General features: G+C 44.5%; 1 protein-coding gene across 1 annotated transcript in view; it reads left to right on the top strand.

The window, feature by feature from the left end:
• ADGRD1 (adhesion G protein-coupled receptor D1) overlaps nt 1–25,361 on the top strand; it is a 328,223-nt gene that overhangs the window by 191,223 nt on the left and 111,639 nt on the right. Inside the window, exons 17-19 of the mRNA XM_054996571.1 lie at nt 5,198–5,301; nt 12,212–12,323; nt 24,087–24,240. Of these exons, the coding sequence (XP_054852546.1) occupies nt 5,198–5,301; nt 12,212–12,323; nt 24,087–24,240 (370 nt within the window). The remainder of the gene's footprint in view (nt 1–5,197; nt 5,302–12,211; nt 12,324–24,086; nt 24,241–25,361) is intronic.

Here is a 25,361-nt window from a genome sequence, read left to right as displayed (position 1 = left end):
GCGCACGCCTCCATCCTGGCACCCCCTCCGGCACCCTCTCCAGCACCCCAGCGTCCACAGCGCCCACCTCACTGCCTCAATGGTGCCGCTGGCCCTGTATCGATCTGTCTGTCTGTCTGTCTGTCCGCCCGCCCGCCCGCTCCCCCCCTCTGTCTCAGTCTATCTGTCCATCTATCTGTCCAGTCCATCTCTCTGTCCATCTCTCTCTCTCCCTCCCGTTCCTCCCTCTTGTGTGCATATGGTTTGAATCCCCATTCTTCCCTAGAAGCTCGCTGGGCCAGTCACATACCCTCAGTGTAACCTACCTCACAAGGTTGTTATGAAGATAAATGGGGGAAAGGAGAATGATGTAAGCCACTTTGGAACTCCATTGGGGAGAAAGGTAGATAATAAATGTAGTAAATAAATATGTACACACACTGTCTGTTTGGCCTATTGTGGCTTTACATTTAAAATGCAGAGCAAGTATGGTAGAGCATCCAGGACTGTTGGGGTGCCAAAGCAGGCTGTGAGTTTCAACTTCTTTGCATCCACTTGACAAGCAGTTTCCTTTCTCTAGGGTTTTTTCCCCACTGCTATAAATCTGGAGATTCAAACCATGGGTCAATCCATCTCAGCTATGACTCTTCTGATTGGTAGCCGCTCTTCAGAGTCTCTGGCAGGGAAAAGTCTTTCCTGACACTTGCTACTGGACATCTGGTTAAGAAGTGCCAAGGATTAAGTCTGGAAATGGAACTTAGATCTGAATGCAAAGGAAGACTTTTACCCACCTAGCCATGGCCACTCCCTGAAGTTCTGTAGTGACCAATTGGTGTCCATGCACCAGGACATGGTTTTTGGGAATTACACTATCTTTACAAAGTCCATTGTTGGTTCCTGGCATTTCACCGATCTCTTTGAGTTCCACTGATTGATTTCTCCCTCCGGAATGATGCCACAAGGACCATATGTCAGCTTGAAAATGGACAGTACAATCCTATGGAGAGTTACTCCAGTCTAAGTCGGTTGTAGAGAGCCAGTTTTGTGTAGTGGTTAAGAGCGCGGGACTCTAATCTGGAGAAGCTGGGTTTGATTCCCCTCTCCTCCACTTGAAGCCAGCTGGGTGACCTTGGGCTAGTCACAGTTCTCTGGAGCTCTCTCAGCCCCACCCACCGCACAGGGTGATTATTGTTGTGGGGATAATAATGGCATACTTTGTAAACCGCTCTGAGTGGGCATTAAGTTGTCCTGAAGGGCGGGATATAAATCGAATGTCATTATTATCATTATATTGTCTCCAGTGAGCTTAGACTGGAGTGACTCACCACAGGATTGCACTGAAAGTCGTTATTAGTTACAGGAATAGGAATAACATATTTTTAAAAGGAAAAAGAAAACCCTGGAAAGCTATTTCTACGGAGGACTTAACTGTATTATTTTGGGTAATTAGCTTAAGTGGTTTCTCAGATCCAGAAGTGACCAAGCTATGCACTCCGGCAAGCAACCAGCATATAAGCATTTATTTCCTTTAAAGCACCTGACTGCAAAGGAGTTAAAAGCAGGAATGGCCTGAGCCTATTATAGATGCATAATCAAAGGATTTGTCTCTGCTTTGTTTAACCTTCCTTGATGTTTTACTTATGAGATTAACTATTTATGCAAGGATCATTCCAAAAGAATTCTTCAGGGTCGGTGACTAATCTGTCATTTAAATGTAAAAGGATTTCCTGGCAACAGGTTGCAGGTAAATGGTTTGGATTGAAATAGGGCAGTGCGAGGTGACAGCGCACACAGGCAGCGAAAGGAAAAACTCATACTCTCTGCTCCTAGTCAACATCCTATTTGAAAGCAAATTGAGATTTTTGACAGAATTGCGTATCTCAGACATTTCAAAGAAGTTTGGGAACCGGTCGTAAATTTGGACTTCCCCTCCCAAAGACATGGAATAACTAAAGTTAAAAGATACGGTTCTTCGTGGAGAAATTTCCACAAGGAAAGTTCCAAGAAGTTAAATTATTTATTAATCTTTATCAGACGTCATGGGCTAGGCCTTGCCTTGGAAAGCACTTTTTTTCTCTAAGCTTTCTCAGAGAATTGGTGGGGGAAAGCTCTGATGTTTCCAAGGACTTTTTTTCCCTGAGAAAACTTGGAGCCACCAAATCTGGGCGTGATCACCTGAAGCCAACCTCCAGATGGATCCTGGACATCCCCTGGAATCACAACTGATCTCCATACTACAGAGATCAGATTGCCTGTAACAACAACAACAACAACATTCGATTTATATACCACCCTTCAGGACAACTTAATGCCACACTCAGAGTGGTGTTGTTATTATCCTCACAACAATCACCCTGCGAGGTAGATGGGACTGAGAGAGCTCCTAGAAGCTGTAACTGACCCAAGGTCACCCAGATGGCTTCAAGCAGAGGAGTGGGGAATCAAACCTGGTTCTCCAGGTTAGAGTCTTGCTGCTCTTAACCACTACACCAAACTGGTTCTCACCACACTGAACTGGCCTAGAGAAAATGGCTACTTTGGAGGGCTCCCTACTGAGGTCCCTCCCCCCACACAATCTCACCTCCCCCAGGATCCACACACAGATCTCCCTAACAAATTTCTCAACCCGGAGTCGGCAACTGTACCTCAAGCCCTCCATACTATTTCTACCTTCCAAGCAAAGGAGTACCATCAGGGGCCAGTTAGAGGTCCACCAATTCCAGCAGGCGTTCCAATATACGTTTCAAACCAAGTGTATTTTCATAGTCATTTCCCAAGATTTGGCCAAATGCTGAAAGATTTATGAAACAAGTTTGAACAAATTAGCCAGCCACTTGGGCAAGGGTGTGGGGGTCCTTCCCCTGTCTATTTGGCTCCACCTGTAAAAAGAACAAAAAGAAGAAGTGAAACATTTTCCTTATTTATTGGTTGAGTTACCTGTTGAATTTCTGCCTTTGGCTGAGCTTTCTCTTCTGGAACCAACATCTGCATCAAAGAAAGGAGGAAAATATTATGCATGGACTACTCTGTTTTTTGTCACTACTACTTACCTTGATTTCGGCTTTCCATCAAGAATTGTATCCTAAATGTGTATATTTATTACTATCTATTTATGAGCATTGATCTTAAATATTTATTAGTATTTATATAAAATGCACTAGGCACTTTTCACTTTAATATATTCATAAACCAATCCTTATAATTTTGCTTTTTGACCTCCAGTGTGGTTTCTCCACTGAGTTTGGTTTGTCTCATCTGGGCCTGAGTCGTACCGGAGTAGAACTTTCAAAAGCAGGACTTTTTGTTATTTCAACTGTCTTTAATTAGAACTTCGCTTACCAAGGGTACCCATTCTGTCAAAGAAGGATAAACACGAGCACGCTAGGAACAAAATGTACATGTTCCTACACACACCTCTCTGGAAGAAGGGAACCGAAACCTGAAGGAAGACAACTTCCATTAAACAATCTTCAGCAATTCTACGATCCGTCATCATTCACTGCTTTGTAGCAGAATGCCAGCTTGTGGACTGATGATATAGTGGGTGGATAATTAGAACATGGTGAGAAGGAAGCAGGGGGGGGGGGAAGGCTCACCAAACAGACATATAATTATTGACTCAGTTTTGTGTGAAATCTTGTGGCAATCAGGGTATGGAGGTTTGGTTTCTCCCTGTCAAAGGTCTTTTATCTATTAATGAAGCTCATCTCCTTTATTGGCACTCGGTCCCCCTGCCTGTGGTGTCGTCTTATTTTTCTTTTAAAAAAGAGAAATCTGTGCATGAAAAATTTAAAACGCTTCTCTTGAATAATTGATAGCCAATAATGCAAAGACCTCTTTTAGTACATCTCATTGTCTGAATTATGAAATATGAAACAGTTTACCCTTTTTAAAAAGCCCCCGAAAAGATAAGATGCATTTTCGGCTCTTTCCATTGAATACTTTTAAATTCACCTGCTTTTGTCTCAGGTTCAGGTTATGGGCAATGAACCGTCGGTGGCTGGGATTTGCATACAGAAAACGGGATGATTGACTTTATCTCGGTGTTCTTCTTGGATTCGACACGTAGCCTTGGTGCTGCAAGGCAAAAATGATGTGGTTGCTTGAATGTTCAGGGCAGCAGCTGTCAGAGCAGAAAATAGAAGGCAAGAGCCCAGCAATGGCGCACGCATGACTGTAAATGATTGTCTCTCTCACAGAAGTAATAGCATAAAGCAAAGAAGAAAAATCCCAACGCTTGCTGTGATTGGCAGGAACGATTTCCAGTTTCTTCCCTTGCTGTTGTTACCAGAACAGTCCCGTCTGAATTTTGCTTCTTGTTCATGCAAATCCTTGATATTCATGTCATTTTGTGTTCCTTCACACCAGATTTCTCCCCCATAAATTGATTGATTTTCAATGCTATTTATGAATCAGTGTTATACGTGTATGCGATGTACATTGTTTGTGCACTTTTCATCTAAATACAAACAAATATAAACATATATACACAAGTCAGCCAACAGCAAAAAGTAGAGAATGAAACCATTGACAACAATGTAAAACAGTGTAGAAAGCAAATGAAACAGGAGATGCTCAACCATTCCTAGTAATTGGTCTGTTCAAAGCAGTCATAAGACCAAATCGGACAGGATAACAACAGACATGAGTATGAGCCAGCGGGGTTAGACTGTTGGAATAGGTTCTGGGAGAGCCAAGTTCAAATCCCCACTTAGTCCTAGAAGCTTGCTCTGTGATTGTGGGCCAATCACATACTCTCAGCCTAACCTACCTTACAGGGTTGTTGTAAGGGTGAAGGGGAGAATGGCACCAGCAATTTTGGGTCCTTTTTGGGGAGAAAAGTCGGAGGTATAATTTAAGTAGGTTTCTTTGTATTTACTTTGTGCATTTCCTAACATTTTGTTCCGTTGAGGTGCTGGTGCTGGTATCTTTTTCTGTTGATTCTGGTTGCTAAAAGCTGACTGATCAAAGACATTCGATTGGTGGTTCTGTTTAAGTGAGACTTCTTTTGAGTTTTGTGCTGCCGGCCAGAAGTCCTGCTTTTGGAAGTTGTGTTTTTGCTTCTCCTTAATGCCTTGTGTGATGTTATGCAATTTTATATAGTGTTTTAATGATCACATTTGTTCCCTCTGTAAACTACTTTGTGCTCATTTTCTGCAGAGAATCTTCTGATAATAATAATAATTAAACTTAGACTTAATTTTCTTTCGTTGCACAGCTACCAATCGGACACCAGATGGCGCTGTCCTCCATCAGTTACATTGGCTGCTCTTTGTCCATCTTCTGTTTGACTATCACACTGGTCACGTTTGCTGTTCTGTCGTGAGTAATTTTAACTTTTCTACCCACTGAGCCAATATCTGTCTGGAAATATCAGATGTTAAAAAAAAAATTCATTTCAAGCCACTGGACTGGATGCTCTCAGGTGTTAAGAGTTTCATAAAAGGTTATTAATTCCTTAAACCTCTTTAATTAGATTCTGCATATATATTTGCAACAGTCGGTTGACTTTGTACTAAATTACTTTAATTTCCTGAAATTGGGACCCTCTTTAAATAGCAAGTTATTTCTTTGCAATTTATTCTTTGGCAGTTTTCGCAATCGCTCTTCTTATTTTAGGTAGATTCTGAATATGGAAAGGAGGATCAGAAAAGCTAATATTTGATCTTGAGGCTGACGAAAGGCAGAACTGGGAATCCAGACTTCATAGCTTGCTCCAAAAGGCAGCAAAGACAGCAACAGCTTATGGGGCTCTGTGAAAGAAGGCTGAGGAAACAGGATGAACGCTTTGAACAAAAAATATCACGTTGCTTCGTTTCCCGTTTTCCTTGATGAAGCTTTTCTTTAATTACCTCTTGCTGTAGAAAAGAGCAAGAGTCCAGTAGCACCTATAAGATTAACAAAATTTGTGGTAGGGTATGAGCTAGATACAGATAGATACAGATAACAGGTAGAATGTGAGTCCAGCTGTAGCTGATCTGTCCGTCTCTTATTTAGCTGTATCTAGCTGTTCAACTCAGATGGCAGAGGGGCAAACGGACCCTGTCCAACAGCAGTGCTCACTCATCAACCCAGCCATAGATCTGTTTGCCCCGCTGCCGTCTGACTTGAACAGCTACTGAGCAGCATTGCAGCGGCACAGCCACTGTGGAAGTGGAGTTTCATCCCTCTGCCTTGCATTGGCTCTGTGCGTACCATCAAGTCAACCCTATGAATTAATGACCTCCAAAATGTCCGATCATTGACAGATTTACTCAGGTCTTGCAAACTGAAGGCCGTGTCTTCCTTTAGCGAGTCAATCCATCCCATGTTGGGTCTTCTTTTCCCACTGCCTTCATCTTTTCCAAGCATTATCGTCTTTTTCGGGGAGTCTTGTCTTCTTATGACACGACCAAAATACGATACCTTCAGTTTTGTCATTTTAGCTTCTAGGGAGGATTCCGTCTTAATTGGATCAGGGGCCTGCTTATGTCTGTCTGTGATATCTGCCTCGCACGAAGCTGTGCAAAAATGTGTGTGCACAAAGTAAGAATAATATGGATTCAAACACATACTAACTGGTCATTTCAGAAAACATTTTTAGGTTTTCTTTATGATCACAGGATGGCTGATTGATTTGTTCACTATTTACTTATACCCTTGGCTGCCAAGCAATGTGCAGCTATACCAAACACGGAGAGGTCCCCACTCACCGGTATAAGTTAGAAGGTGAACTCTCATTGGGCTGTGCGAGAATGCACATGTGTGAAATACTTCTGATAGCACTCCTCTCTGCTGGGCTGTTTGAATATGTGAAAAATAACCTGGCACAGAGGTTTGAACTGTTTCCAAAAAGCCAAACTGATTGATGGAAAATTGGCTCTCTGCTTGAAACTGGCTTACAGGACGTGTGCTGCTGGTGTGTCTTCAAGTATCCCTGGTATTAGCCTCTCTCATTCCTCCTGCCTATTCTCAGCCTGTATCCTCTTGAGAGACTGTGGTACATGCAGAGCTCTGTGTTCAGGAGAACACTTGACATACTCTAAGTAGCTTTTTGGGTATCATATCATTACCCCAAGATTAGCACCCTGCTGCTCATTTATGTACTGTCTTATGGATGTTTTGAGGGTGGCTTTTATTGCCTTTAATGATGATGATGATGATGATGATGATAATGATGGAACCAATGACATTATATAGCAACAACAGCAGCAATAGCAATAACAATAGCAACAACAACAACAACAATAATAAAAACCACTCAATTTATATACTGCCTTTCAGGACACCTTAATGCCACACTCAGAGCGATTTACAAAGTGTGTTGTTATTATCCTCACAACAATTACCCTGTCAGGTGGGTGGGACTGAGAGAGCTCTAGGAAGCTGTGACTGACCAAAGGTCACCCAGATGGCTTCAAGCAGAGGAGGGGAAGCAAACCCGGCTCTCCAGATTAGAGTTCTGCCGCTCTTAACCACTACACCAAACTCTTACGCACCTTGAGTTCTAGCTCTGCCGTAAAGAGAGGTGGATTTATAAAACATTTTAAATAAATAAAGGAATAAAATGTTCTGCACAACCACTGCATTCTCAGACTTCCATGTTCCTTCCCCTGTAGGGAGTTGCTTTTTATATGGCTCTCCTTTTTTGGCTTTCAAGTTGCAGCTGACTTACGGTGACCCCATGGAGTTTTCAAGACAGATGTGGTTTGCCATTTCCTGCCTCTGCATAGCAACCTTAGACTTCTTTGGTGGTGGTCTCCCATCCAACTACTAACCAGAACTGACCCTGCTTCCAAAATCTGATGAGATCAGGCTAGCCTGAACCATGCATACCTTTTAAAAAAAAGTGAATTGTTGCCCTTGTGTTTGGTACATTTGTGTTCTATTCTTGGCCCTTCACCTAGCTAATGCACAAGAAGCAGGACTTGGCATGCAAGTGGAATGGGGGAGCTGCTCCCCTTTATCCCACTTACAAAGAAGGAAGGGGTGTGCTCCATAGAACCTCTGGCCAGCTGGCTCCTGCAAGGAGCATTTCTTCAGCCTCCCTGTCCTGGAATCATAATGCGATTTGGGGAACAAGTAATAAATGCTGTATTTCCATATTTATAGGAAACCCACCCATATGTAGATAATAGCACAGTGCGTTATTTATGAAGTGCCAGATTTGATATAAATATGGAAATGGCTGGCTGGATGCTCTGCCCTGTTTGCTTGGACTTTACACTGGCTTCGACCTCGCTAATTTCCATTGAGTTACTTTCCCAGTTTCCTGTCGGAGGAGAATTGGCCCGGAGGTTGTTAATTGTGAACTGATTTAGAACGATTTGCCTCTGAGAGAGATGCATAAATCCAAATAGATGCAGAAGCTTATTGCAGGAAAATGAAAATGGATCTGTCAGTTCACAGCTCCCTCTTTTTCTGAATTAAAGTGTTTACAAGCTTGAGTTCTAGTTGTTATTTCACAGGACAGCCCTGCTGCTTATGATCTTGATGGGTGACAAGCAGGGCCGGATCTAGAGTTGCCAGTGCGCAGGGCAACCCAAGTCCAGCATTCTTCCACGCGCATGCGCGCACGCAGTCACTGCGTGATAATGTCACTTCCATGACGTCCTCATGCAGGGGCCCAGAGGCGTGCCGCCCGCGTGGCAAGCCGCCCACCCCAGTGCACGGTGCGCTGTGGAGCTGGTGGCGGCAGCACAGGCGGCTGAGTGGATGGCGGGGAGGCTGCCTGCCTCCAGATGTTATTCTGGAGATTTTTTGTAATGTCAGCTTGGTCATGGCTGGTTTTTTTCTTTCTGATTTCATTTGTGTCGATTGATTTTATTGATCCCAAAATAAAGACTTTCTTTTTGGGTAGGACAGAGTGTCATTTGTTACTTTCTGGACATCCAGAATTACCATGGGGTCCATGGCCATCCGAAGACTTGGAATACATCAGTGGCCTAGCTGATGCTCAAAAAGCTGATTACGTCAGCCTTAAGTAGGATTTTCTTTAACACAACACCATCCCAATTAAAAAGTAACTCTTGAACCTTGTTGTTGGAAGATTGAGGCTCATTAGGATGCAAGGGAGACATATCACGGTCCAGTGTGAAGCTGCTACCAGGGACAGATGTCTGGAATGTGGCAGCTCGATCTTGATCTGACGGCAGCAGAAATGAGCAGTTTCCCAAGAACATTGCCCCAGTTGCCTTCGGGACACACTTTAAGTTGATGCAACATCTATTACTAGATTTTTGCCAGTGCTGTTCAGTGCTGTCTGTCCCTTGGAAATGTCAAGGGGGTGTCACATAGTACTGTTTTAATCAGATCAGAAAAAGGATAAATCTCAGTTGAAAATCAGTTTCCCAGACTGCCTTAATTTAAAGTTTCATCGGCACTCTATGTGATGGCTGAGAGGGGTGCATTCAGAAATCCTACAGCTGAACAGATACACAAAAACTACTGTTTCCAATCGTTACTGTGATTTTCTGGAACAGTAACACAAACCTGGGATTCCTGACATTATGAAAAACACCCCCCGCCCTGAAAAATCCACTCTGTTTTGTCAGTTTGGTTGCATACCATCAGAAGCAGCAAGCATCATTTTTCTTTGATTCTCCTGATTTCCCAGGCAACGACATATCTTCCTTCCACTCAGATCCTTGCAAGGGACCAGGAAGTGACTGTTCCCAGCCAATCACCTTTTGGAGACAAGTCCCAGAGGAGGAACTTAAGCTACGAGCACTAGGACTATTCCACACGCAGCTCCAAATTTATGCAAATAATATCCCACTAGAGGTTCTTTAGGATCAGGAAAAAGGCTGGGGGGGGGGTGGTGGTGGACAAGAGCCCTCTCTCCACCTGTGCCGCCTCTCATCAGCAAAATCAGCTTCTGTGGATTTTTAAACACTGTTCTTGGAGCTGACATATATGACTCTGATCAATGCAAGGGACTCAGAGACAAATCATAAACAAATAAGTAAACAAACACCTCCCATGTCTCAGCTCCTGTTGCTGCCTCCTCCTCCTCCTCTTTAAATAGTAGTGTTCTTAATTATTAATTAAGGTACCACCACAGTTAAGGGATGCCTAGTGTGAAGACATGTATCATAGCAACTAGATGATTGATTCGTCACATGCAATCACATACACATGTGCTCTTTTTTAAAAAATCTTGTCTGATTTCAAAGATTGCATTTACGGGACAGTAGAGGGGGTTCTGTAAATGAAGTATTCCTTGTGGCCCCCAACAAGGAATGATGGCAAATGTAGAGTTTTCAGTTGAAAGGAAAAAATGTTTTGACAGACAGTTACTGTAAGATTACATAAAAATCTCTGACATAAGATTACATAAAAATCCCATAGAGCCAGTTTGGTGGAGTGGTTAAGAGTGGCAGGATTCTAATCTGGAGAACTGGGTTTGATTCCCCACTCCACCACTTGGAGCCAGCTTGGTGACCTTGGGTCAGTCACAGCTCTCTCGGAGTTCTCTCCAAGAGAGAGCACCCCACCCTCCTCACAGGATTATTGTCATGAGGATAATAATAAAATATTTTGTAAACTGCTCTGAGTGGGCATTAAGTTGTCCTGAAGGGTGGTATATAAATCAAATGTTATTATGATGATGATGATGATTCCCCACTCCTCCGCTTGAAGCCAGCCGGGTGACCTTGGGTCAGTCACAGCTTTCTCGGAGCTCTCTCAGCCCCACCCACATCACAGAGTGATTATTGTTGTGGGGATAATAACAACACACTTTTTGTAAACCGCTTTGAGTGGGTGTTAAGTTGTCCTGAAAGGTGGTATATAAATCAAATGTTGTTGTTATTATTATTATTATTAAAATGCTGGCAGTCAGCAGTCTCTGCTGGGCTGCCACCATTTCCTTCTGATAAGAGTCAGTGGAGACAAATGTGTCTCCTCTGAGAGGCACCTACTTTGGAGGTCTGTAAAATTAATCCCCTTTGTCCATTCAGCTTTAAACTTAGGGAGTTTTCACTAGGTTTGAGGAAGGACTGTGTTTTATGCAAATGTGATGCCATTACCTTTAAAAACAGGTGTCCCAGAGCCTCAGATTGCTTCCCTGTTGAAAATAATGGTCCTGAAATTCCAGAATCTGAAGGAAAAAAACCCACAGAGATTTAAATCCCAAACTGTCAACGCCCTATTCAAAAATCAGCAGTCACAGTGAAGATTTCCCCCTCAAATCTTGGATCTGAAATTATAACCACTTTCCCCCCCTCAGAGCACATCCTTTAACGGCTGCCTCTTCTACGGTTGTTCCCATGCTCTCCTGGATAACACTTTCATCTTCCACCCGTGTGGAGAAGATAAATGGCAGTGCCATGCACAGTGTCTCACTTAGTGGGGGCAATCACCTTAATTATGTGGGTGGAAGATGTGGCAGGGGTCCAGAGCTCAGGCACAGCCAGGGCTTTTTGTCAGCTGGAATGCAGTGGAACGGAGTTCCGGCACCTCTTGAAAATGGTCACATGGCTGGTGGCCCCACCCCCTGATCTCCAGACAGAGGGGTGTTTAGATTGCCCTCCACACCATTGCGCAGAGGGCAATCTAAATTCCCCTCTGTCTGGAGATCAGGGGGCGGGGCCACCAGCCATGTGACCATTTCCTCCGAGGGCAACCCACTGAGTTCCACCACCTCTTTTCCCAGAAAAAAAACCCCGGGCATATCACATACTTTGCACGCCAAAGTCTCAGGACGAAGCCCATTACCATGATTGCCAGACAGGATGGAGATTCTGGATGGAGCTATGGCAAATGCCTACCCCTCGGAGGTGGATATAAGATAAATGCCTACGACAAAAGCATTTCTCTACTGGATGAGTTACCCAAGGCTTAAGCAGCCACAGCGCTGGCCCAGTGGGTACTTGAACAGTTGCGGTTGGTACAATGACGTCTGTCTGCTGGAAAGCTGTTAAGAAACTTAGGATGCACCAGGCTTTGAGCTGAGAAAGGGAGACATGGTGCTTTGTTAGGTTTATGATCAAGGACTAAAACTGAGATGGCAGACGTTTCTTGGCAAAAAGACGCTTTTGTCTGGTTTGTGGCTCTGTTTTTTTCTGGGCATAAAAGTCATTATTGCTTTGCAAGCTCTGAGCCTCTTTAGCAATTCTTGGCTTACAGTAAAAATGGTGTGATTGTACTGGGGAATCTAATCAAATACAGTGGAAACCTGAAAAACACAAACCAAATCCTTTTGCATTAAATGATGCAAAGACTGAATGCTAACCCGACTTCCTTTCCACAGCTCCGTCAGCACCATCCGTAATCAGCGCTACCACATCCATGCCAACTTGTCGTTCGCCGTTTTGGTGGCTCAGATCCTCCTCCTTATAAGTTTCCATTTAAGTCCTGGAACGGTAAGTTCCAACTGGGTGTGACCTGGCATGCTGAAAGGATTCTTGTGATTAATCTAAGTGGAAGATCAAAGCAAGCAGGAGGTCTCTCTGTTTCCAGATAATTTTATGAGTATAATCAAAAGCAGGAAGCTATTTTTAGCCATCCTACAAACAAGACTGACTAATCTCAAAAGTAATAGGATACACATTTTCCTCTCTGGACACTGTGTGATGCTACAAGACTGGGAACAACTTCTTCTTTTTTCATTAGAGTTGCATCAGTCCTGCTGGGAAGTTGTATTTTGTTGTCCAGGCACAGACAGAAGACAGGATTCATGGGGTTTATACTTGGTTTGGCCAGTCTGGAATCCTTATTTTGCCTGCATCTTATTCTTGTCATTGACTTTGTGGCCACATCTCATATAAGGCCAAGCTAGAAGTGACAAATGACAGTTGAACGGCAGGTGAACAGACTCAGACCCAAGCTACAAGTGAGGCCTGACACAGGTTGGACACTTGTGAGCTTCCCTCAAATTTTGATGGGAAATGTAGGCATCCTGGTCTTGCAGCTGTAATGGAGAGCTAAGCTGTAAAACCAAGACGCCTACATTTCCCATCAAAACTTGAGGGAAGCTGACAAGTGTCCAACCTGTGTCCGGCGTCACTTGTAGCTTGGCTCTCACATGTATTCCTCCCTGTTCACTTGCGGTCCACTTGCACTCCGCTTGATCACATGTGATCAAGTGGAGCGCAAGTGAACAAGGAGGAATACATGTGAGTCTGTTCACTTGCCGTTCAAGTGTCCTTTAGTCCTGTTTAACTCTTCAGGCTGAACTCCTGGGTTTTCTAATTTTAACAGCCTGTCTCCTGATAGGGCTATGAACTTAATTGGACCAGAAACAATCTGCAAAAACTCAGAGGCAATACACAATAAGCGAGCACCAATGTCTTCAAACCAGAAGAATGAATTTGATAAATTTATGATACCCCCCTAAGGAATGTTAAGAATTTTATCAAAATTCTTTTGGCTTCCCCAAAATCGATATTTTTTTTTCTTGAAGGAGAAACTTATATATTTGTTTAAGAAACAAGCAGTGATGATACAATGGTGTATGAAACCCCACTTGAGAAATTTCATGAATCTTTTAAAAAAATATGGATTTTTCTCAACATTCCTTTTGTGTTTTGCTTGAGGAATGTTGAGGGAAGCCCCTAAATTAGCTTCCAGTTTCACTGACAATGGAACTGAAGTGGCAATTCTGAGAGTGATGGTTGCTTATGGTTGGAGTTAGAGAGTTAGCCACCTAAATTAGCACAGGATCATATGCTGCAGCCAGTATATTAAGTAAACTATGTTTTCTTGATTTTTTATAGCTTTACTAAATGGTTACCTTGGCCCCATTATACTTCATTCATACACTAGTGCTTTTATCCATCACATTTTGGTTCTACACTAGTCTGTACAAATTAAACATGACAAATGTAATTTTGAGCAGCAAAAATTGAGTCTGAAGGTAAAGTCATATATTAATCAAAGGCAGTGCTTGCACTGTGATTTAAGTTAGTAATAATATTAATGATTATCGTGGAGCTTCATTTGAAGATCTCGCAGCATTGGATGGAATCTGAGTCTCATTATTTTGATTTAAGTGGTGGAGAAACAGAAAGGTCATGTGGCTAGTCAAGTTCCAAGGAACAGTTTGTTTCATGTATCTTCTTCATAGCTTGACCATCTAACCATTGCCTGTCAAGGTAGACAATGCTGAACTAGGGTGGTTCTGTGGGGATGGAATGTCTTTTTCTGAAATTTTCTTTTTTAAAATATAGCAATTGGTTCCTGTTATTCTCTTTTCCTCTTTCAAAAGAAGAATTGTCTTTGATTTCTCATTAATTTATCTTGGAGTTGCTTTGTTTATTTTTAACTGTATGATAGTGTAGTTTCCATTTATGCCGCATAATCGTGCCCTATGCCCTTTTGTAGCTTCAGCCCTTTCAGCTTAACCTACCTCACAGGGTTGCTGTGAGGTTAAAAATGGAGACAATGGTGTAGAGTTTAGGATGTCAAACTGGGTTGACTCCCGCCTCTGCCACAGAAGTTTCCTGGGTGACCTTGTGACAGCTGCACACTCTCAGCCTAACCAACCTCTCAAGTTTGTTGTGAGGATAAAATGGGGGAAAAAAGATTACTATAAGCTGCTCCGTGGAAAGACAGCAGTGAGAAGGTGGAAAATATCCCATCTTTTACATAATGGGTCTTTTAAAGAACTTCCACAAGTGGTCAGAGAGTGGTTAGAATCCATGACTTCTTTGAGATTTAATCAGACCTTCTTGCTGTGCGTTGTGGTTGCAAGCAAGCAAACCGAAGACTGAACCTCCGACTTTCTGCATGCAATCCTATAGGCTCTGAACCTTAGCACAGAGCAGTCCATGGGTCTGCACAGAGCAGTCCATAATAAAGTGTTCAGCAGAACTGAAAGGAATTTTGACTGATGAGAAAATTTCCAGGGAAATCTATTCCAAATGTCCTTACCAAAAAATTCTCCTCCTAATTGGATTTTCCATCCACGATTGCCCCGCATTATGAATAGCACTGGGATTTTAGAAAATGGCAACATATAAAAACACTGAATGTGTTTTCTTCCTTGTACTTTCCTTAAAATTTATCAACAAGAACTAAGGTTAAGTTTCTCAAGTCAGGTTTAAATTTCTAAAAAAAACCTTGAAAGCCTTTGAAATTTCAGAGTCAAGCCCGCATTTTCTAAAAGTGGTTAAAGGTTCACTTCAGTTGTAACATTCACAAGCTTGAGCGACCGTGTAAGATGATGATCCAACGCCTGGCTTATGTGGGTCATAAAAGCAAATTACCCAGATGCTGTGGGCACCAGCACTGGCATGGCAGAGCACTCTTGGCGCATTTAAGACACCAGGGATTTCAAATCGGGGACTCAGCAAAACCCTGGCACCTTAGGCTGAGCTACCACAGAAGATCAGGGCGGGAGGAAGCAGCTCGCTTGCTGTTTTTCAGTTCCACCATCACAGATGGCTAAGAGGTAGTATTGCAGCTAAGAGCTCAGGAGGCATCAGGTGACACGAGGTGGCAATGAGGCTTCTCTGGGCCTTATACAACTGGCTTGAATTCTCAGTCTGAGCACCTTGTTGCTTAGTGCAGCCTCTTTGTTCTGCAAACACCTTCCTTCCTTTTTTCTTTCCTTCCTTCCTTGCTTGCTTCTTTCCCTCCTTGCTTCCTTCCTTCCCTCCTTCCCTCCTTCCTTCCTTGCTTCTTTGCTTGCATGCTTCCTTCCTTGCTTCCTTCCTTCCCTCCTTGCTTCCTTCCTTGCTTCCTTGCTTGCTTACTTCTTTGTTTGTTTGCTCGCTCGCTTGCTTCCTTGCTTGCTTTCTTCTTCCTTCCTTCCCTGCTTGCTTCTTTGTTTGCATGCTTCCTTCCTTGCTTCCTTGCTTCCTTCCTTGTTCCCTTCCTTCCTTGCTTCCTTGCTTGCTTTCTTCTTCCTTCCTTCCTTCCTTGCTTCTTTGCTTGCATGCTTTCTTCCTTCCCTGCTTGTTTCCTTCCTTGCTTCCTTCCTTCCTTGCTTTCTTTCTTCCCTCCTTGCTTGCTTCCTTGCTTGCTTCTTTGTTTGCATGCTTCCTTCCTTCCTTGTTTCCCTCCTTGTTTCCTTCCTTCCTTGCTTCCTTCCTTGCTTTCTTTCTTCCCTCCTTGCTTCCTTCCTTGCTTGCTTCTTTGCTTGCATGCTTCCTTCCTTGCTTGCTTCTTTCCCTCCTTGCTTGCTTTCTTCTCTCCTTGCTTCCTTCCTTGCTTGCTTCTTTGTTTGCATGCTTCCTTCCTTCCTTGTTTCCCTCCTTGTTTCCTTCCTTCCTTGCTTCCTTCCTTGCTTTCTTTCTTCCCTCCTTGCTTCCTTCCTTGCTTGCTTCTTTGCTTGCATGCTTCCTTCCTTGCTTGCTTCTTTCCCTCCTTGCTTGCTTTCTTCTCTCCTTGCTTCCTTCCTTGCTTGTTTCCTTCCTTGCTTCCTTCCTTGCCGCAAGACTACCCTGACCTGGTTTTTACTTACAGGACCAATCACTGATTATACTTGATGTACTATCAAAGTTCTCTCCTCTTCATGGTTCTATTCCAGCCTCCGTAGTTGGCAAAGAGTGGCTTTTTGGTGCTACCTTCAGATCCCCAGGCCAAAAATGAGATACTTGTCACTTGGGAGGAGAGGCAAGAGAAAGGTCAGAGGCAAGACCAAGGTGAGGGACCATGGTTTAGTGGTAGAAGGTCCCAGGTGGTCCCAGGTTCAATCCATGGCATCTACAGTTACAAGGACCAGGTAGGAGGTGATGTGAAAGACCTTTCTTCAGCTTGCTCCCTCCGCTAATTTTCATTTCCCTCCGGCCTGAAGTGCTGCTGCCAGTCTGAGTAGATAATACTGACCTTGGATGGACCAATGGGCTGATTCAATATAAGCCAGCCTCAAGTGTTCATGTGAAACGGGAGCAGGAGCAGCTTCGGCTTACTCTAAATTTTTAGAAAGTTTTGTGCAGGGCTTTTTTTCAGCAGGAACACAATGGAACAGAGTTCCGGCACCTCTTGAAAATGGTTACATGGCTGGTGGCCCCGCCCCCTGATCTCCAGACAGAGGGGAGTTGAGATTGCCTTCTGCGCCACTGGAGCAGAGGGAGATCTAAATTCCCCTCTGTCTGGAGATCAGAGGGTGGGGCCACCAGCCATGTGACCCTTTTCGCCGAGGGCAATTTAAACTTTAAAAAACTCCCCCCTTGTTCCAGCTGACCCAAAGTGACGTCATTGTGTGGTCCTGAGTTCCACCACTGAGTTCCACCACCTCTTTTCCCAGAAAAAAAGCCCTGGTTTTGTGAGCCAGGAGACATAAATTCAACTGCCAGAAGGGCCCTTCTCTTGGTTGCCCAAACTGTGATGTCCGTTTGTGATGCCTCTGTGAAGAGACAAGAATTAGAGGCAACGGATCCCGGCCCTCCCATGCCACACCTGAGAAAACCGCTGAGTCACTTCGCTTCAAATAGCAGAAAAGGCCCTGGGAGAAGTGTATGTGGGCGGGGGGGGGGGACAAAAATGGATTTGGTTTTAGAGGGGAAATAAAAACTCAGAGAGGATGAAGCTGAGCAGGAAAGATATAATCAGAAAGAGAAAACAAGGCCAGAAAGTAGGCAATGAAATAATCCCCAATAAATCAGTTAGACAGCGTGTGACTCCTGAGAGGGAACAGAAGCCGGAGGGAAATGAAAATGAACGGATGGAGCAAGCTGAAGGGAAAGGATGCTTTCTTGTCACGCTCGCTATCTTTTCATTTACACGCACGCCCACACAATGAAGGTGCTATTCCATGTGGGAAGCAGTGCCTTTGTGATGACCCTGGGAGGGCTGTGGCTGTGGCCCAGGCCAATTTGGGTAGGGATCCTGGAAATGTTTTGCCATCTTCTGGGCATGGAGCAGGGGGTCATTGGGTGTGTGTGTGTGGGGGGGGAGTTGTGAATTTCCTGCATTGTGCAGGGGGTTGGACTAGATGACCCCGGAGGTCCCTTCCAACCCTTTGATTCTACGATTTTATGATTTGCTGCATTTTCAAGACTGGGAAGGGTCCTTAGCCCTAAGAATGCCACCATGCTCAATTTTCTGAAGGGACTTTGCCCAGTGAATCCTAGAGGTGGCGCTGCCTATTGACACAACCATTCTGAGCTCATTCTTGGGCATGTTGTTGTTTTGTAGAGCTGTGCTGCAGAAGAGTTTGATTCTCCCTTTGCAGACCTCCCTGCTTTATCTTTGTTTTGCTCCTCTCCTTGGATTACTCCAGGGAGCTGAAGAACTTCATTAAGCAGGAACGAGCGCCAGAAATCATTTTGAAAATACAAGGAACTCAACTCTGTACATTTCCCACCTATCTTACAGACAAAACCGATCCGACAGGTTTTGCAGGCTGCTTTGACTTTGCAGGGGGAGACGAGCGCTTCAAGGCTAAGGAAAAGAAGTCGGCAGTGACCTGCCGACAGTAAATAATGTTGCATTGTGCTAGCAGAACCCGGGAATGCTTTTAAAGTACGGCAGCCTGCATACAGAACTGTGGTTAGCTATCAACTCCTCTGCAGAACTCTGAACCTGCAGGGCCTTTGCAGCAAGGCTGAGAAAAACACCCTTTCTTCTCTCAGACATCAGGTCCTAATGAAGTCTATGGGTAGCCAGCATGGGAGGTCTGTTCTTCGGAGTTTACACCCCTTTAAAAACATTTGCTACAAAAGACAGCTGTTCCAAAAGAAGAAGGACTTCCACAAAGGAACTGGTGTCATTTTTCCCCTCCCTTCCTGAGGACCTGGAATTTCAGAGTAGCTTTTGTATGGTGATTCAGTGGCCTGGGCTTCCTGGGACACTCCCACTTCAAAATGCTGGTAGGAGATGGCATTAGAGATGCGTCAATTCCTCTTGTTTTATTCCCTTATTTTTCCAGAAGTGAATGCTAAATGCTGATCCACTCCTTAATTCCAGTTTAAACCGGAGACTTTAAAACATGAATTCCAAAGTTGGTGCATGTGCAGTAACTAAAACATTGCAAAAAAGCATTCTTAATGTGTTCCTATATCTCACGATCCTCTCTCTGTGTGATTCTAAACAATGTAAACACACAGGTTTGCATTGCTAAAAACGTCACCAGAAGAAATTTGATACAGCCATCTGTGCAATCACATGACAATCGCTTTTTTGCAATTTTTTTAAAAATCAATGCCTCCATGCACATTGATAATGAAGGAGTGAGAAAGACAGGAATGGCGCAGAAATCGTATCCTAGTATTGTCTATCCCGACTGTAGTTCCCAGGGTCTTAGACAGGTCTTTTCCTCCTTTGCTGTGCTACCTAAGATGGTTTGACAGTTCTGCATGCAAAACATGTGTTCCTACACTGAGCTATGGCTCTCCAAAACAGTACATTACAGATGAAATTGTCATTACTACATCTGGCTCAGTATTGCATACTTTGACTGACAAATGGCTCTCCCGTGTCTCAGGCAGAGAAGAGTCTTTTCCAGCTCCTGCTGAGACCTTTCTCAGAGGAGGCATAAGGAATTGTTCCAAGTATCTTCTACTCCTGGTATCTTCTGCAACTAAGCTTCCAACCACAAACTCCCGCAAGATCTAACCATGTGTAACCCTGGCTCATGTGAACTTACCTTATACTAAATCAGACCATTGGCTCATCAAGGTCAGTATTGTCTGCTCAGACTGGCAATGGATTTCCAGTGTCTCAGAGAGAAATCCTTCACATCACCTGCAATGGGGTCCTTTTAATGGCGATTGAATCCGGGATCTTCTACGTGCAAAGCAGGTGCTCATCCACTGAGCCATGGCCCCTCCCCTAGGCTTTGAAAACACCTCTTCATGTAAAGCTTGCACTCTTGAGTCACATATGCACTTCTTACAGAACAAGGAGAAACCTTTAAGCACTTTCTTAAAATTGAGAGCTTTGCTTATTCACCTGTGTACTAGTGGTGTAGTTCAGGGAGGCTGTATACAATGCCTTTTTGACTGTGAACTAGCGTGTCATTGTGGGTGGAGTGAACATTTGGCTGAAAAAACAGAACTTATTAATGTTGTTCAGGCGTCATTTCGTAGAAAAAGAGCTGGAAGAACTCATTAGCACAACTCATTAGCATATGCCACGCCTCTTCCCATCGCTGGAAGTGTGTCATTAGTATAACTGATTTGCATGTGCCACACCCCCTGACATCACCTATCCTGGCTGTTTTGGACCCAATCCTGGACATTCAGGGCCAAAATTGGGCCCAAAATGGCGAAAAGGGGCTGAAAAGGGGCACAAAATGGTCAGGATCGGGCTGCTGCTGAGTGGGAGAGTGATCCACCACCCATCAGAGGCCTGATCTGGGCCATTTCAGCCCCAATCCAAGCTGAAATGGGCCCAAAATGGCTGAGAGTTAGGTGGGCGGGACCACCTGACATATGACCTCTTTGGGGAACTGCCAGAACTGCATTCCTGTGCGTTCCCTCTCGAAATGAGCCCTGATGTTGTTATATTTATGTCCCAGTTTTCTCCATGATCAGGGACGCATAGTGGGTTTTCGCATTGTTCCCTCCTCCTCCACTTAATCCTCACAACAACAACTTTGTGAGGGTAGGTTAGGCTGAGAGATTGTGACGGACTCAAGGTCACCTGGCTCTCACGGTTGAGTGAGGTACTCGAACTTGGTTATTCAAGGTCCTAGTCTGATACAAAATCAAAAAGAGTCCAGTAGCACCTTTAAGACTAACCAATTTTATTATAGCATAAGCTTTCGAGAATCAAGTTCTCTTCGTCAGATGCCTGATCAAAACTGGGCAGATACAGAAGAGGAGGGGGAAAGAGAGAGAAAAAAGGGAGGGGGCATAAATCACAAGAAGGCAGAATGCAATTAGCATGGAGGCTATCAAAACATTCCTTTGCTTGGAAATGTAAACATTTCCTTTTGGTGTGCAGTCAGTTTGTAGCAGTGAAGGTATCCAATTCCTATGTAGTATAAGCCTTCGATGACCACAGCTCTCCCTGCCAGCTGCATCTGACAAAGAGAACTGTGGTCCCCGAAAGCCCACACCAGGCGTCACTGGGCTCCCCCAGATCACGCCTCTGTAAAGAGAATCTGTTACCTGTGGTAATGTGATAACCATTCATAGTCTCTATTCAGTCCCCGCTTGACAGAGTCAAATTTGCATATGAATTCCAATTCAGCTGCTGAATTGGAATTCATATGCAAATTTGACTCTGTCAAGCGGGGACTGAATAGAGACTATGAATGGTTATCACATTACCACAGGTAACAGATTCTCTTTACAGAGGCGTGATCTGGGGGAGCCCAGTGACGCCTGGTGTGGGCTTTCGGGGACCACAGTTCTCTTTGTCAGATGCAGCTGGCAGGGAGAGCTGTGGTCATCGAAGGCTTATACTACATAGGAATTGGATACCTTCACTGCTACAAACTGACTGCACACCAAAAGGAAATGTTTACATTTCCAAGCAAAGGAATGTTTTGATAGCCTCCATGCTAATTGCATTCTGCCTTCTTGTGATTTATGCCCCCTCCCTTTTTTCTCTCTCTTTCCCCCTCCTCTTCTGTATCTGCCCAGTTTTGATCAGGCATCTGACGAAGAGAACTTGATTCTCGAAAGCTTATGCTATAATAAAATTGGTTAGTCTTAAAGGTGCTACTGGACTCTTTTTGATTTTGCTACTACAGACTAACACGGCTAACTCCTCTGGATCTAGTCTGATACGTTAACCGCTATCCTACACCAGCCCCATTCTCTGTTTAGTACGTTCTGAAAAAGCAAAGAAAACCTTTCTTTGGGGATTGCAATAAAACACTCTTTTTTACAGCAGTGCCTCTTGCTATGGCAAAGTTAACGCAGCCATTATCGACAGAGCTGGCAGAAATGAAGTTTATTTATATCTACGACTTGTTCAAAAAATGGACAAGGACTGTCTGAAAGAAATCTTTTGCTTAATCTTGCTACAAAGGAATCTGATAATACCATCGCCAGCAGCAACATCTCCTAGCGAGCGAAGATGGGATCAGAGAATCCACTCAGGAAGAAAAAAAATACTGTGACTAAAACAACATGGCACGTTTCCTATATCAGGAGGGCATGAAAGAGGCAATGCTTCTCCACTTCTGTTTTCACAAAGCAGGAAGGGACGTGGGGAAGGGGCGGGGGGGGGGCTTGGATAGAAACTTGAAGTGATCTCTTTGAGGAGTAATTGATAAGAGCAGCTACAACAACATGCCTGCATGAAGTGTCAGCAATTAAAAACCAGGTTTCAAATGCCTACGTTCTTTCTATACCAATCTCACGAGCATTGTCTGATTCCAACGTGGATATACAAGGAGAGTTTCAATAGCATTTCCTTGCTATTTGCATGATTAACTGTATCTAAGAAACATCTTTAACATGCTCTGAAAGGTTCTATTGCCAGAGAGTGTCTTATCTTTATTCACCAGGCTCCAACCATCTTTTAGTAGCAGAATGTACAAATTCGAGAATTCCCAGTATGGGGCAACTCTAGCATGGCAGAAATTGTTCTGGATTCTCTTCTCACTTATCCTACAACTTCTGCCCAGGTTTGATCCCCAGCACCTATAGGTGAAGGTTCTTTGGTACTAGTTGTCACACCACGTAAAACATCCAAGCAGGGCTCATAGCAGAGCCCTGACAGAACTATACCATTTTATCATGCGTCTGTCTGGGAGGATTGCTTGTTCGAATATGCTCTCATGTCCAAACTTCCTTTCTTTTGGCAACCGGCCACATTGTAAAGAAGTAAAGAGTCCAGTAGCACCTTTAAGACTAACCAACTTTATTGTGACATAAGCTTTCAAGAAGCACAGCTCTTTTTGTCAGATACATCTGACAAAGAGAGCTGTGGTTCTTGTAAGCTTATAATAATCATCATAATAACATTCGATTTATATGCTGCCCTTCAGGATGACTTAACACCCACTCAGAGTGGTTTACAAAGTATAAATTGAATCCTCACAACAACAAACACCCTGAGAGGTGGGTGGGGCTGAGAGAGCTCCGAGAAGCTGTGACTGACCCAAGGTCACCCAGCTGGCTTCACGTGGAGGAGTGGGGAATCAAACCTGGTTCTCCAGATTAGCGTCCTGCTGCTCTTAACCACTACACCAAACTGGCTCTCACTTATGCTACAATAAAGTTGGTTAGTCTTAAAGTGCTACTGGACTATTATTTTGCAACTACAGACTAACACGGCTAACTCCTCTGTTTCTATGACCACTGGAAAGAAGGCAACCATGGATTCAGATATTGCTGTGTGTGAGATCCTGAAGAGCTGCTGCCAATCAGAAAAGACAATACCGAACTAGATGGACGAGTAGTCTGATTCAATATAAGGCAGATTCATACATGCATAACCTTATTAGGACAGTATTGGAGGAATAGTACTTTTGCATTGATACTCACTCCAGAGGATCCATACTACCCATATAGATCCTAGTATATCGGATGTCAACCCGAAGTGCTCTGTCTTGCATCTAGTTGGGTCCAAATCTCAGGTCAGCCAGGAAGCCACTGGGAAGATGTAGTCAGATGCTTTCTACATGAAGCATCTGACATGTGAAGGACACATGTTGGGAGATGCAATATTAGCCAGGAAGGGTAGTTTAAAAAGACAGAGCTGGCAGCAGGGCAAAGGCTTTGCTATACACTGGAGCTGTGTGAAGGGGCAGTGAAATACCAGAAGGGAAACTTCAGCCCATTATAACCTTTCCAGATCTAAGCCCAGCTCTGGAAGGCAGCTCCAACCCATTTCCATTCCTCACTGCCCTCTGGTTGCCTTTGCACACAGTTTTAGATTGGAGAGGTGAAACTGACAGAGCTTTCCGGGAGGCGAAGATGAAATTAACAAACCCTCTGATGAGCAATCTCTTCTGGCTCTGTCTTTTAAAACTATGCGTCCCAGCTAACATGGTGTCTCCGTACCCTTGACAAACACGCGCCGAGGTGTCTCGTGTAGAGAGACTCTCAGCCAGCACTGGTCTTGGTCTCCACAGTCTGTAAAACAGGATGAAAATATGGCCTTACTTTACAGAATTGCTGTAGGTGTTATTGAGAAAATGCACATGATGCAGTTTGACCGTGCAGGGAAAATGTTCAAATGAATATTTAAGTTTGATTGTAAGTTGTCCGTCGGCTGGCGTTTTTGAAAAGTTGTGTGTCCCTTTCTCTCTCTATATATCTGTTTGCTTTAATTTGTAGGTTCCTTGTAAAATCTTAGCGATTCTCCTGCACTTCTTCTTCCTGAGTGCTTTTGCTTGGATGCTGGTGGAAGGCTTTCATCTGTACAGCATGGTCATCAAGGTGTTCGGTTCAGAAGAAAGCAAGCACTTCTACTACTATGGAATTGGATGGGGTAAGTAACTTCTTCTCTACTTAAGAAAAGAACCCATGTCTGGTAGTGGCTGGAGTGTTGGGCTAGGATCTTGGAGACTGCCTGATTTCAGATCCCAACTCTGCTGAATGATTGTGGGCCATTCAATCTCTCTCAGCTGCACTCTTGGGGGGAACTTTTATTACCTCTGTTGGCCAGTCATGAGGTCCCCCTTCTTTTCTTGTCTGAATAATAAACCAAGGCTTCAAACTTGATGATCTTAGAAGCAGAAAAGGTTTATTATGAGAAGTTCTGAAATAAGCCTGATGCGGACAGTATTACAGCTAGGTGCATGCCAACAACCAGGCGGCACCTCCATTTATACCATCCCACAGGCATGATGCAAGTAAACAACAATTGCTTACAGTCCAGAGGATTATTACAAGAATATCTAAACAATCAAATAAATGTCTCATGATGTTCGAAATATAATAGATTGACAGGTCGAGATTATGTTTACTTTCAGGTCATGTAACAAACTATCAGAAAGGCTCTATGGTTATCTCTACATTGCTGAGGAAGAACATTCCCAAGGCTGGGAACAGGGCTGCAAAGCAGCGCCAGATCTAGGCGCCTGGGCACCCGGGGCAAACCTTGCCTGGGTGCTCCAGCGCGCGCTCCCGGCGCTGCGTGATGACATCACTTTTGTGACGTCATCACGCAGGGCGGGAGCCATGCCCGCCTGCGCAGCAAGCCGGCCGCTCCAGCACCTGGTGAGCTGTGGAACTGGCGGCGGTGCGGGCGTGCGCTGGGGCGGCTGGCTGGCTTGCCGCGCGTGCAGGACCTCCCAGCTCTGTGCTCAGCCACCCGCGTGGCAAGCCAGCTGCCTCAGCGCACGCTCTCGCTGCCGCCAGCTCTGCGGCTCACCGGGTGCTGGGGTGGCCAGCTTGCCGCGCAGCCAGCTGAGCGCAGGGCTAGGAGGCCTTCCGCGCAGTTAGCGTGCCCCACTGCCCTGTGCTGCCTGCGCGGCAAGCCGGCCGCCCCAGCGCACAGTGGAGCTGGCGGCGGCGAGGGCGTGCGCTGGGGCAGCTGGCTTGCCGCGTTGGTGGCTGAGCGCAGGGCTGGGAGGTCCTGCGCGCGTGGCAAGCCAGCCAGCCGCCCCA

This window comes from Eublepharis macularius, chromosome 13, assembly GCF_028583425.1.
Source record: "Eublepharis macularius isolate TG4126 chromosome 13, MPM_Emac_v1.0, whole genome shotgun sequence".
In the NCBI taxonomy this organism is placed as follows: domain Eukaryota; kingdom Metazoa; phylum Chordata; class Lepidosauria; order Squamata; family Eublepharidae; genus Eublepharis; species Eublepharis macularius.
The sequence above is the reverse complement of the archived record's forward strand: the minus strand, read 5'-3'. Positions and strand labels throughout refer to the sequence as shown.